Source organism: Bombyx mandarina, chromosome 01, assembly GCF_030267445.1.
Source record: "Bombyx mandarina strain Sakado chromosome 01, ASM3026744v2".
NCBI classification, from domain to species: Eukaryota; Metazoa; Arthropoda; class Insecta; order Lepidoptera; family Bombycidae; genus Bombyx; species Bombyx mandarina.
This window is the reverse complement of record NC_143208.1, coordinates 20257344-20271500: the sequence shown is the minus strand read 5'-3', so window position 1 is coordinate 20271500 and position 14157 is coordinate 20257344. Positions and strand designations below refer to the sequence as shown.

The following is a 14157-nucleotide window of genomic DNA, read 5'->3' as shown; positions in this document are numbered from 1 at the left end:
TACTACTACTACTACTACTACTACTACTTCCCGCTTACGCAGACCAGCGCCGCATCTTCGTTCGAATTTAGGATCGGACTTGTCGCTTCTGACCGTCGTTGTTCCGATGCTCGGGAGCGACGCATTCTAGCACGCAATGCTCGACTTCTGCTTGTTCACCATCAAGCAGAAGTAAGCGCTGGAATGGGAGAGGAGAGCTCTTCTTTCCTTTCGGCAGTGCCACCGTCGCCGCGCCGGGGATCAGAGGCGGCAGGAAACTACCTGTGAGGAGGCAGTATCCTCCTCCGTGATGGTTACGGGGCGACCTGAGGCTGCGTCGCACGCTACTTTCACTCCAGGGCACCGGCACCAGGATGATGAGACGGCGCATCGTCGGCTGCGGTCCGCGATTCGGTCCGCATTGCCTTCGTCGCTGTCGTCGCCGAACATACTGTCGCAGAGCAATCCGGTCGACGTTGTATCGCGTTCCGACCCGGCAGGTTTTTTCTGACCCAGTTGAGTATCCCGGAACACCTGCGTCATCGCCTATGCCTGACGGGTAGCCATACGGCGGATTGATAGTCGACGATCGCCTCGACGACCCGTCAGTCGGGCATTCTAGGGGTGGAGCCGTGAGTCTGGTTGTAGTGTTGACTGCGGAGACCCCCTACTTTAACCGGGTTCTGACTCTGGGCAGAGACTGGACGTCGGGTGTGAGAGTGCCAGGTTGAGTCGTATGGTGTGGTAGGGCCTTAAATATATCCTAAGCCTAAGCAGCCTTCAAATCCCGGCGGGTGGATGTATGGAATCCCGGATGGATGTAATATGCTCTGCGTGAACTATGTCCCGCCGTCTCAGTAGCCCCGACATGACTCCGGTCCAGGGTTTCAATTCCCACATATCTCACTCACCGCGGGGGTGGGGTTACGGTGATTTTTTAAGCCTAAGCTAGAAGCCTAGCTATGTATACATTAGGCCCAGGGTTATACGCTTTCTTATAATCAAGCCAAGCCATATTTTACCGTTCCGATCCTGTTGGCTAAAGGCCGTATCAACATATCGAGGTCCTGTCTTACAGCCATTCTGAGGTGGTGATAAGATTTCATTAGTAAAAATGAGCTTGAATTTTAATTCTCAGAATGAATGTCAATAGCTTGTAGATGGTGGTAAATTTTTTTTTATGATTGAAGGATTACTGGTGGCCCGGAGGCCTTTCCAGTTTCACCAGGACAGGTGGGCGAGCAAAGGCTCAGCCAGGAGGGGTGGGATTTGCTAACAGCTACCCGAGCGCCTCCGAAGGAGACCTAACAGCTCAAGAGTAGCTGCTTCGCGAATGAATCTACTACCGGATCGGAATCGTGACCCGCTGAGAAGATCCGGCGAGAAACTCAGCGAGCTGATTCATGGGTTAGGTTGCACGGCGAACTCTTTGTCGAGTTCGACGAGTACGGTTACCGAGGTCCCTAAGCCTGCTCCTAGAGCTGAAGGCGTCTAGTGCAAAGGTTATTGGATCTGATGGATCCGTAAGGACGTGTCTAGGGCGTCGACGGTGACTGGCTCCTGCATGATCAGGATTCGGGGAGTAGTCAGCGGCGGCTACGATAAGACGATTATCATGACGCATAGCCTTATCGAAGTACCGTTCCGACGCTGACTTCATGTATTTCTGTATAGATTCGAGGCCCAGGTCGTCGTGTAGGTCAACGTTCCTCACGAACCACGGAGCTCCGACGGCCAACCTGCAAAAGCGGGATTGTAGAGATTGAAGGGTGTCTATGTGTGTGCGGGCCGCGTGAGCGAACACCACACTCGCGTAAGTCATGACGGGCCTTATGCAAGTTTTGTAAAGTGTCACCTTGTTCCGAAGGGACATTTTACTCCGCTTACAGATCATGGGGTAGAGTCTACCGAGAATAAACGCGGCACGGTCACGGACTGATTTTATATGCGGGCGGAATGTCATCGATGCATCCAGGGTAACGCCCAGGTACTTGACCTTCCTGGCCCAGGGTATGGATTGACTAAAGAGAGTAATTGGGGGTGTGAGATTCCTCCTCCTAATACGGGAGGAAATCCGTGTGGAGCTTCCCCTCTGAAATAGCACCGCAGTACTTTTCGCTGGGTTGATGTCTATGCGCCATTTTCGGAACCACTGTCCTAGGGCTAGGGCTGCGCTTTGAAGCTTCTTCGCGATTAGGGAAGATGGTGGTAAAACAAGAGGTCTGTAACTATTGGTCTACGAGGTCATAAAATTCGGGAGTGCATCCAACTCAAAAACTTGTTGGAACATTGTAATGATGTTAGAAATTCCTCCAAAGTACCTTCCTCCGTAGCACTATATCTATTAGTAGGTCCACACGACACTCTTGTTTACACTGTTGTTATTTATACTATTATGTTGTTGTTGTTATGTACTGGGGCATAGTTTATAATAACTCAATCCCAAGAGCTATTTTGCTATAAAACTTTATATACATATAATTATTATTATTTTATGAAAATAAAAGTCGGCAGTACCTTATTAGCGGCCCTACAGTGGCCATATTGGTTCTGTGAGCGATGAGACTGAGAAAAAAACAGTGAGAAAAGATCTGTAGCTAATACTCCTTATTGCTCGTACTAATTCAGTAAATTGTTTTTGTTTATTGTCGGTTCTTATATGTGCTGAAACTTCATTCTGAATTGGGCTAATTGGTGTACATACATACATAAATCTTAAAACTCATTTCTCAAAGTAGACATTAACGTTTTATTTATTGATTTATTAGGTTCAAACAACTATATAATATGTACACATTAACCACCTCAATTTGATATAGTAATACCGACTGTCACAGTACCCTTCGGGAACAGAAACCGAAGTCCACTTTGCAGGGTTACCCCTTCGATCACGAAGATCAATTAAATCGGTTAGAATTATTTCCTTCTCATTGAGTTAGAAAGACAATCTAGAATATTTCAAATAGAAAAGGAATTGATTTGAGAAGTAAGACACGTGCTTTATAATTAAACATTTTATTATTTAAAAAGTATATTTATTAAAATGTAATTGCGCTCAACAAACGCCACAGAAGACTCTAAATTAACATCGAGTTCACAATAACAGTAGTCGCCAGTGCCTCGCCACCATCACCAGCACAACATTAATGACACACAACATATACATAATAATTAATTTCAGTAAACTCGGTACGTTTTCCAAAACAAAGAATCCTTCTTTTGGGAAACGTAGTAGAGACTGTATTGCAACGACACTGTTAGAAAGTTGAAAGTAAGGTAACATAACACAATGTAGCATAAGTATGTACAGGAATACGATCAGGCATACGATGGGAATGTTTGTAGACGCAGGGTAGCCGCGGTCAGTGGTCGCGCGACCTCGTCGACTCGTTGGCTCGTTGGCTCCGTCCGCATGTTGAATCGCCACCAGTTCTTGACTAATTGTAGAAAAGGTGGCGTGGGCCAGCCGTGATATACCTGTAGAGACGAGCTTTCGATTTGTTTTTTACGAAAGCCCGGATCTACAGGGTAGATCACGAATGTGCCACATGGATTGTCGATGGAGCTATTCGGGTCTAAGATCTGAAACCTTCAAACGTTTCTGTATTACTGTATGCTGACTGCTGATGACCTTCCGACTTAGTAACTCGGTAACGTTGAGGCGGCACAAGCACAGCATCAGATGTCCGCCGGTATTCAGCTTCGAACCAGTAGTGAGGGTGCGGCACTGCGGCACTGCGGCACGGCTCCCCTCGACGCATGCGCGGAACGATGCATACAGACTGACCTCCCCTCCGCGCAAGCCCTGCCCCTCGAACCTCAGACCTGTGAGCCCTGCTGGCCCCGCCCTGTCTGGAACATATTGATTGCATACTAGAGCCCCTTCCAATGTTGCAAATGACTTGTTCCGTCTTAACGAAAACCATTTCATTTATAAAGGAATATAAACGCCGGTTCCGAGACTGGATGTAGGTTTTACGTAAGTCCGACGGGCAGATGGTACGACCTTGCACTGTTCCTGCCGTGCAGCGCGTTCCGGCATGAAGAGTATGGTCATACAATCAAATTGACTCCGACCTCATGTCTTAATGTCGGTGCTGGTTATTAAGATACGAGGCGCTTGGGCTGCGGTGAATACTTTACAAGAACTGAACTGTGAGCTCGTTCACACATCTATGCAGTAAAAACGTGATCGGAGTGAGACCCCGAGATATGAGCTGCCATGCTGCAACCATTACTTTGTTAATTACTGTTCGACTAGTCAACATGCTCTGTTCCCCTTCACTCAAAACAATGGTACAATTGTGACAAAAATCGCTTTTATATTGCACAACAGTTGCTAACAAAACAGAGCCGACGCGACGGAAGGAAACTTGATCGATGTCAGTTTTAGCGAACAGTGAACCAGTCGACATGCGCGGCGCGCTCGGTCTGGGGTCGCAATACAAAATCAATATGATGCGGACATGCGCGGGGCAGTTGCGCGAAGCCGATCTACACACAATGGATGCAGACTGAACTCACACGAGGATTGCTGTCGATAGGAAGATAGCGAACAGCAGGACGGCTGCGAGCAATCTCACTGTACGACACAGACATGAGACAACTAGCGGTGCCTAAGGAACAATGATATTATACGAGTCGCCACACATACTTTATATCACGACAAAAGCGCTCATCGTTTCTATTAAAAATAACGCAACAAGAAAATTCTCACTCGTCCTGAGCCCTGCAGAGGGCGGCACGTGCGCTGTCGGTCGGTCGGGTGCAGACCACGCCGTGCCGCAGCGTTGTCGGGACGGATCGGCTGCACATCGCATCCACGTCCTGCGAACGAGAAAACATGATGATGACCAAGAGTGCAGTGAGTGTGTTGAGAGCGCGTTGAGCGCATCTAGGCACGCCCTCGCGCCCTCGCTCGCCGGCACGGAATGGCGCTCTCGGCGGCACTCAGCGGACTCGACGAGACGCGCGGCCGTCGGAGCGCCTCGGGGAGCCTCGGGGAGCCTCGGGGCGGCTCGGGGCGGCTCGGTCGTCTGATCGATTCGCCAGCGCCTAGCAGGAATGCCAACTCAGTATCGTTCAACGTAGCCGATTTTCGCGCCCGGCGCCCTCATCGTCGTAGAGTGCACTTCAACATTATTTAATTATATAACTTAATAACACATCACGCGTATTGTATATTTAATAAAATTTGGAATGCCGATATTATTCGAGTAGAAAGGCTACATATACTCGTAGGTACATTTGTATGTACAATGTCACACAGGGATTATTCATACACAATTGAATTAGAAGATTTAGAGACGGTGTTAACGGATCCCGAACACACCTCTGCTCTACCAGGGTCTCTGCCGACCCTGAGCCGGTAGCTCGCTCCACAACACGCGCAGTGGGCGGCGTGGGCGTAGTGGGCTCTTACTGCTGTAAAAGCGCCTTTTAAATTTTGTTTTTTTACACAGTGTTAAGTCATCGCTGTGAAACTTCGTTCATGGTGATATACATATGTACGTGTTTGGTATTTATGTATCCCTTTGGACTACCAAAATAAATAGATAATTAATCTATAAAATCCATTAAAATCCTAAATGAAAACAAGGTTAAAAATGAAGCAGAAAATGATGTCTTATAGTTTTGTTGTTTGGCTCTGTTTTTTTAATGCAATATGTGCGAACGAGCGCACGACCCACCTAGTAAGGCGTGGTTATCGGTGCTTATACCCAACATAACTTGATGCCGCCACTCACTTTGAGCCATGAGGTCTGAGTCTCAACTGTGTTAGAATAATGGTTTTTGTTGTGCCAATTAAATAGCTGAATAGTCGTAGATCAAGTGAGCAAGATGAGCACTCTGATAAATTAATTTCAGATGTAATAATATTATTATTGTTTTAGTGGTGTGGTGTGTCTTTCTTTTGGTTTGCGTGGACGCAATGCACAGCATGTGTTAGGGTCGCGAGGCGGGGGCGGGGCCCAGACAGCAGCCGCCGCGCTCCCTCCGCGCTCTCTCCGCGATCGATACGCGACGTCTACAGCCTGCCTTTGTTTACACTTGTCCCTCCGCACGCGCTGCGATGCTCCATCCCATCCAATCTGTAGTACACATGTTCGCAATGAGAAGCCTGTAGCGCGTCAACGCACCCCGCGTGAGCTGCCCGTCGAGCGGTGTCTGTACGTTTCCAGCACTAATGAAGTTGTAAATATAAATGGTCTAATGGCCTGTGAGGTTCGTTTCATTGCCGCATTCTAGCAGTCGAGCTCGCCGCTCACGTAGTATCAAGTGGCTACCGGCACTCGTACCAACTGGAAATGGAACGGTGCCGTTCATCCTGAGATATATGATCGAAGACTCAATGATGATAATGTTCCTCGTAACCTCCTCACCGCCAGTACTAGATACTTACTCATGTAAAGGCTGCGGGTCAGGGTCGGTTTATGCCATGTCCATAGCCATATCTTATAATGTGAAGATTAGGCATTGATCTTTCCGTGTAGGAGTAGCTAGGTCCTACCACCTTTACTGGTGGTAGAACCTCTTTACTGGGGGTAGGACCTCTTGTGAGTCCGCACGGGTAGGTACCTACCACCACCCAGCCTATTTCTGCCGTGAAGCAGTAATGCGTTTCGGTTTAAAGGGTGGGGCAGCCGTTGCAACTATACTAAGACCTTAGAACTTATATCTCAAGGTGGGTGGCGCATTTACGTTGTAGATGTCTATGGGCTCCGGTAACCACTTAACACCAGGTGGGTTTTGAGCTCGTCCACCCAACTAAGCAATAAAAAAAAGAGTATGTTGAAACCAGAATAATAATAAAAACTTCCTGTCCTCAAACTGGTTTTTAGTCTCTCAAATGCTGCAATATCTAAGCTGGCACTCAGTTGTCGCATGTCTGACTCGAACCCACACAGGTCGCCTACTCCTCGTCTTAATGATTGAGGATCTATGATGATGTATGTTCTCTCGCCATAAGTTTTTGTAGTTTGCTGGTATATGGTTTAGCCATCCCTATTGCCAAGCGGAGCGGCTCATGCACCCATGTCGTTTTGCGTAGGGTGTTGTCCAGAAACAATAACAGTACAATAAACCTAATAAAGTTATACTGAACTAAATTTGAGGGAAACCGTGCAGTCCTCCCTTCAATAGAGGAACACCAGACTCAATAAAGGAGCCGATGACTATTGCAATGACTACATCAAAACCTTGACAAGTGTAAGTATGTGGTTTCGATATCTCCGATCTGATTTGTGTCTGTTTTTGTCGATCATTTAGTCGGAGATAAAAGCGAGGAAGTCACGGGTCGGTCGTGCTCAGACTCGATCGATAGCTCTCTCGCCGACTGCGGCGGAACGTAGTCGGGTGCAGGAGGGGCCGAGGGAGCTGTCTGCGGCCCCATCCCTCTGAAAGGGGTGATGCGATGAGAGGAGAGTGTGGTCACTCATTATTACAAATGGACTTTCCAAATTCAATAAATATGTTGTAGTTTGCTTAAAATAATTCTCGAATGTTAGAGAGCTATTTAATAGTTTTGTTTTTCATTATTCAACTTTTTTTAATAAATCGAATTTTTTGTTTTTTTTTCTTAAATAATTTATTTCGTTCTGAAGTTCGGTCGCTCAGGGGACAACCTTCCCTTTGTAGATACTGCAGACACACCAAGACAGAGAACAAAACCGAGCGGCAAAGACGAAGCAAGTGGTCAGCAAATGAGCGGCTAAGACGCGGTCATGTTATCTAGTGTACGATTCGGCGTCCAAAGTCTGTGCCTTCAGCATCGAAGAACTACCATGGCGCCCTCGCGGCGACCACCTCCTCGTCAACGAGCCTATTGGAGCTGCACTACAGGAGTACAAAAATTGTGCTTGAGAGCCTCTAAGTTTCATTCATTCATTGTAGTCGTCGTGGCCTAACGGATAAGACGTCCGGTGCATTCGTGTTGAAGCGATGCACCGGTGTTCGAATCCCGCAGGCGGGTACCAATTTTTCTAATGAAATACGTACTCAACAAATGTTCACGATTGACTTCCACGGTGAAGGAATAACATCGTGTAATAAAAATGAAACCCGCAAAATTATAATTTGCGTAATTACTGGTGGTAGGACCTCTTGTGAGTCCGCGCGGGTAGGTACCACCGCCCCGCCTATTTCTGCCGTGAAGCAGTAATGCGTTTCGGTTTGAAGGGTGGGGCAGCCGTTGACTATACTGAGACCTTAGAACTATATCTCAAGGTGTGTGGCGCATTTACGTTGTAGATGTCTATGGGCTCCAGTAACCACTTAACATCAGGTGGGCTGTGAGCTCGTCCACACAGCTATGCAATAAAAAAAAAAAAAAAAATTCAGACAAACGGTCGAGGCGTACCTATTTTTTTTGTTTTGTTTACACAGCTCCTATGCCGATTAGTGTATGTGTATTTCGCACTGGACATCTTTAAACTACCAAGCGCCTTGTTATTCAACAAATCCAGATAGACCTGATTGGACGCCCACTTCTATTCACAAAGTGCATTGGTTTGCGCGTTGGCCACATCCAACACCGATTGAAGACAACGGCTGCATTCGTGGCTGAATACTATACTGTGCTATCAGTATATCAGACTAGATGGCTCATTTGGGTCCCCAACAAATATTACCATTGATCGAGGTCGACAGTTTCTTTCAATATCTGTCGAAGTTAGTCGGATTCGAATACTCATATGTATAGACATTCGCGCGAGAGCCGGCCGCCATCTCTGGAACGGTTTACTTGAGAGAGTGTCCATCGTTCAGTTCTTGCGGCACCAACTCACAAGTTGTTTTACCTTGCCAATTTGACGCAAATGGACCTTCATTATTTTCATTAACCTCAGAAGCTGCTGCTAACTCAGCAGCAGTCTGAATATCGTCAGTTTCCTATACCGCGTTTAATTCGTCGTTGTTGACTATAGTTTTCGGGACGAGTCGAATTTGATGAAGATTTCGACTTGCAACCTAGCCCATAGACCTAACCCACTGAGTTCCTCGCCGGATCCTCTCAATGGGTCGTGGTGCCGATCCGGTGACAGATTCGGCACTGCTTTTGATAGGGCTAGTGCTAACAAGTTTTCTTAGGTTGAACCCGTGAGCTCTTCTATCCGTTCGAGCGTAGTTAGGATAGCCTCTTGGGCTATCAGCGCTTAAGTTGGGAGGAAAAAGACGCTAGTCAACAACCTGTTCTGTGCTGTGCTCCTCCGATGCTCCTTTAAGCTCTTATGTACTGTGTGCACAACGAGCGATAGATAAATCAAAATAATACGAGTAGGGTAAGAGATTCTTCACTACTGTGTTTGGGTTGATCAGAGCCCACGTCCCTTCACTATCAACTACAACAGCGCACATCCAACGAACCTGGTTGATACGTATAAGCAGCACGAACTCATAACTAAGACAGTTCAAAACTCTGATGGGAACTCTAGGGCGTGATCATAAATATAGTGTTATATTTGACTGAGCTTTTCCTTATGTTCACCCGTAGCCAAACTTCTGCACCAGGCAACGTCCGTAATATTTTTTCAATATCATCCTGTCACTGAGCTTCCATCAGCATACGATAGATCGAGCTGAACCTTTGGAAGTGGTTGGGGTTGATTGTAGGGTCACCAGTGCCGGGCGGCACAATAAGGAGTCAGTTATAGGGTAGACAGTTTATTCCCAACCACACACAGTATATTTAGCAGAAGGAGAAAGTACGGAGAACAGAAGGCACTGATAAAGCGGTAGGAAGTCGAAGGCACAAGCAATAGATCGTAGCAAAGCAAAAGAGTTCACGTAAGTCGAGGAGTGACAAAGGCTTCGCGTGGCATAGATCAAACCCGACCTCTTCCAAACTGGTGACCCTGGTGACTGGTGGTGTAAATTTGCAAAAATGTCTCTTAAACCAAATAGCTTTCCATCCCTCGATATATTTATTGGTTAACAGGTTCAGGTGTCAGATGTATGTAAGTAAAGGAAACGAAAATGTACTTTGTGTATTTTTTATTATTTATAAATAAATAAAAAAGAAAAGGTGGTTTGAATCATGAAGCACTCCAAGGCCGAGCCTCCAGAGTAGTGACCCGGCTGTGCCCTGTCCACAGAGCAATTTCCATTTGATCCTCACGAGTACTGTTTAAGATTCAATAACATCATTATGAGAATGTACGTACATACAGACACAGCGGTAGTATATATATTTAACATTAAAGATAGTGAAAACGAGTTTGAAACATTAGATAAATCATTCAGCGTGTTTGAGCTCAGGATACTGATTGATCGTTATCCTTCCGCTTCCATATCATTCGGTCACAACGGGTCCACACAAGGTTCTCAGATTATTTTACGATATACCATTATGTCATTAGCGTGATTCAGGCCTTTGTCAAATATATTTTGTCTCCTTGATAACCAGGTACTACTCGTACATATACAATCTTCTATATATGCTTATTATATATATAAAAATGAATTGCTGTTAGTTAGTCTAGCTAAAACTCGAGAACGGCTGGACCGATTTGGCTAATTTTGGTCTTGAATTATTCGTGAAAGTCCAGAGAAGGTTTAAAAGGTAGATAAATATGAAAATACTCGGAATTAAATAAAAATAACAATTTTGTTTTTCCTTTGATGTGTCCCCCGTCGGACGGATTCCTTTTGTTTGTTTTAAGTTTATTTTATACAAAAGTTAGGTCTTTTATTTATCGGTTGAGGCACTACGAAGTCTGCCGGGTCAGCTAGTAAATTTATAAAATAAAGCATGAGTGGCCAGCTGACGGCTGACGTCTTGAGACCGCGGAAGTCTCGACGGGACATGTCAGCGCTAAATAATTTGTAATTATAATAATAAAAATAATTATTTATTTATTAACCTTGAAAACATTTACACATAACAGTTTGCTAAAAACTCTCCACACTAGGCACTCACTGCCTGTCTCGTGGAGAGTTTTTTACAGGAGTATCTTCAAACTAGTAATAACGGTGCTGAATATACGAGTAAATCAAAATAGTTAAGCGAATATAATACACACATATATGCACACACACACACACACACACTAGAAAAGAAACAGGTGTAATGATTTTTACTATACGTGTTTAGGATTACTTAATGCTTTAATGCAATTAAGCAGTTCTTTTGTTAACTTTCTTTTAACTTCTTCGTATTTTAGGTTAAGAATTTTGTATTTTTTATTGAGTCTGTTATATAAGTAAGGTTTCATGTAGGAGCTAAAACGACGAGCAAAAGCCGTCCTAACTGAGGGCGTCGGGATTACAGGAGTACGTTTTGTAGCAAGGACTTTGAAATTGGTAATTTTAGGAACTTCTCTGTGGTAATCAAGGGCTGCACTAAGGATAAATATTCTGCTCACGCTCAGGACCCCAAATTCTGTCTGTGTGATACCGTATCAAAAAGTGTCTGTGGGATACCGAAATTGTTTTTTAAAAATAGTTTTCAATACTGCTCTCTAAGCTCTTTCAAGGGTAATTAGATGGGAAGTGGCTGCAATTAAACTCTGTAAGTACTTTACACCTTGTTCAGTATTTTTTTTCTTTAGTCGTCCCCTGCTGGATATAGGCCTCCCCCAAAGTTAAAGTTACTGCGATTATAGATTAGTTGGTTTTTTATATATGTATATATAAATCTTTATTTTAACCAGGAACTTTCTTTTTTTAATAAATTATACTTCTGAAACCTAAATGTCCGGGCCGGTCCATCTTCGCACGAATAAGAATCCCTTTATTATGGTTTCGGGACATGTTTCGAGAGTTCGGTGTCTCTCATCCGGAAGGGAAAGCCAAGTTTATGAATTGTTGGAGTTCTTATCAGAGTGAAATGTATTTTACGTTCGGTGCATTTCTTAGAGAGCTTAAAAACGGGCTACCTACCTGCGTGATATCTTCGGTTTCCCAATGCTGAGCGTCAGTGCGTCGCGTGCACACGGTGCACACGACACACGCGCGGTGCCGGCGGTGCCACCAACCAGCAGCCACCAACGGCGCTCTTGCCGCTCCGGCGAGGACAGCGGCCAGGAAGACGGACTTCGCACGAATCACTGCATCAGGATTTGAATTGTGCATGTCAGTAGTATGGAGCTATCAGCAGTTGAAATGTGTCGTTGTGTTTATAGGGTCCCTGGAAGCCTGAACAGATATATATTAATAAGATATTATGTATGAAGCTAGCTATCTAGTTAGATTCAATTGTAGAGTTTCATTTGAGTCATAAATATATCATACAATTTAGCATTAGAAATATAACCCAAAGAAGTATCGTATTATAATTATCCCCGGCGTCGGGGGCAACCGACCTGGCTCTCGCTTCGATAAGTCTGTCTGAACGCAGCGACGACGCGACCAGAACATGCGCTGGTGTCTGCTCGTTCAGTCCGGCGCCAGCGTATGACGTCAGAGTGTGACGTCACGACTGCTGATGGGTTACTGTTAGATCCATCGATCCCGTGTGTCTCCTGAGTCTCTCAGGACCCCGCAGAGACTCTCGATTGAAAATGAGAAATTTCATTTATTATTCATGTATCCGTTGTAGTTTTGTGTTGAATCTGAAAATTTATAAATTCATTTTAAAGCCGCCGTGGTCTGATGAGTCTAAGCATGCAACTTTGTCGGTAGAGGGAAGAGTGTGCACAGTGCTGTGACTGGTAAATACTGTAAGAGGTGTAAGAACGTTTCTTATAATTTAGTGCTTTCAACACTATTTTGTTGTATTTATACTTCTCCACAAAGATATATATTCTGCCTACGGTGTGATTTTGTTGCCGATTATTATGAGGATGGTCCACGTCGTCCACGAGGAAAGAAGAAACAATTCGGTTAGTGTCGGTACGTACGGACCCACAACTTCTTAGAGTCCGAAGCTACATGCTTTGTGTTCAGTGCATAGATACGAGGGGTGCGAGGGCAGGTGCCGCATGCCGGTGATGTGCAACACGACTGACATTTATTGATTTGTAATATTTATACATAGTTTGGTTGTTTTCCTTTTATTTGGATTAATTTTTCGATTCACTTGTGTTGCAACTTGTTTATATGGGTGAGTGATGACCTTTAATTCAATGTTTCTATTAGTTGTTATTTTAATCTATTAGACCTTACCCTGCTGTTAAGTTAAGCCGTTGGTCCTACGTGTAGTTAATAAATAAATATCACATCTCTGGATTACAGTGTAGCGTGTAATGTTAGTAATTACATGTGAATACTATGAAGAGGACAAAAATGTATGTAGTTTGTAATATGGCGGACCTAGCTCCCATCTGGAACCCTTTATACGAGTTTAAGTAACAGAAGGCAAGGTTAAGACATATTGATTCTATGTTAAGCTTTAATAAACCATTCAATTTACCTTTCGGTGTGGAAGTTTCATTTATTGTCAAGACGTAGCAACCGGAGTCATGTCCACCGAATGAGGCTCAGAACAACGCTCAGGGGCCGGACCGCGCGCGGCTGCCCGTGTGTCCGGGCCGGACGCGGTGCACACTGTGCGCGCACTGCGCACCGCTCGTATCGACCGACGCCGCGACGCCGCCGCGCCGGCTGCCACAGATTCACTATACAAACTCTACAACGGACGAACGTACAGATCAAAATATAAAGTTATGTTCTACAAAATATATATTATATATGAGTAAGATTATATTCAAATAATATAATGTAGTCAGTTTTACGTCTTGGTCATCACGGAGAAAAAAACATTGATATTGTCAATGTACAAAAAATTAAAATAGAGCCATCTATCGGCGAAATGTTAAATTTAAAGGGCTAGTGCTTACAAAAGCCGTTTGTTAACCGACGAACAAACTGAGGTATTAGTTAGTAAGTGAGTATTGGTCTTTAGGAGGTATAATTGGGGCGTTAACAATGCCAAGGAACGTTTTCAGTACGCCCAGCGCCTTGTTTCATCAGCTTGTCATACCCAACCGTACAATCATATCAATGGATAGAAAGCATAGGTGTCGTGTAATTGTATGTACAAGTGACGAGTGAACTTGTTCTGTGTCTGTTCCAACATGGTATTGGATAGATATTTCGACTCACGAGGAGCCTATACTGCCAAGATTAATTCTAGTTGACTTCTTATTAGGGCGTCATACAATGTTGCTAAAGCCTTTACGTTTGTAAAGCAGTTTTATGGTGAAGTAAGACGCCCAAACTCTTACTAGCTTTTTACAAACA

General features: G+C 44.7%; 1 protein-coding gene and 1 long non-coding RNA gene across 5 annotated transcripts; both read right to left on the bottom strand.

Moving 5' to 3' along the window:
• Nucleotides 1-2978: 2978 nt before the first annotated feature.
• Nucleotides 2979-4838, bottom strand: LOC149503643 (uncharacterized). The gene is made up of 2 exons (XR_016324060.1): nucleotides 4697-4838; nucleotides 2979-3831 (listed from the first exon to the last, which is right to left on the bottom strand). It is a non-coding gene; the product is annotated as an uncharacterized LOC149503643 (long non-coding RNA).
• A 5116-nt stretch (nucleotides 4839-9954) lies between these two features.
• On the bottom strand, nucleotides 9955-13499 carry LOC114240507 (uncharacterized). 4 transcript variants are annotated; one of them, XR_003624508.2, is made up of 4 exons: nucleotides 13328-13487; nucleotides 12279-12527; nucleotides 11857-12111; nucleotides 9955-10098 (listed from the first exon to the last, which is right to left on the bottom strand). XR_003624508.2 is itself a non-coding variant. In XM_089732264.1 (4 exons), exons 2-4 carry the CDS (start codon nucleotides 12331-12333, stop codon nucleotides 9977-9979), a joined length of 306 nt encoding a protein of 101 aa, XP_089588390.1. In that variant the 5' UTR covers nucleotides 12334-12465; nucleotides 13328-13499; the 3' UTR covers nucleotides 9955-9976. The 4 variants fall into 4 exon arrangements, 3 of the variants coding, with proteins under 3 accessions (XP_089588390.1, XP_089588384.1, XP_089588395.1); XM_089732264.1 differs by having other exon boundaries at nucleotides 9955-10060; nucleotides 11857-12023; nucleotides 12279-12465; nucleotides 13328-13499; XM_089732258.1 differs by having other exon boundaries at nucleotides 9955-10060; nucleotides 11857-12023; nucleotides 13328-13497.
• Nucleotides 13500-14157: the final 658 nt, after the last annotated feature.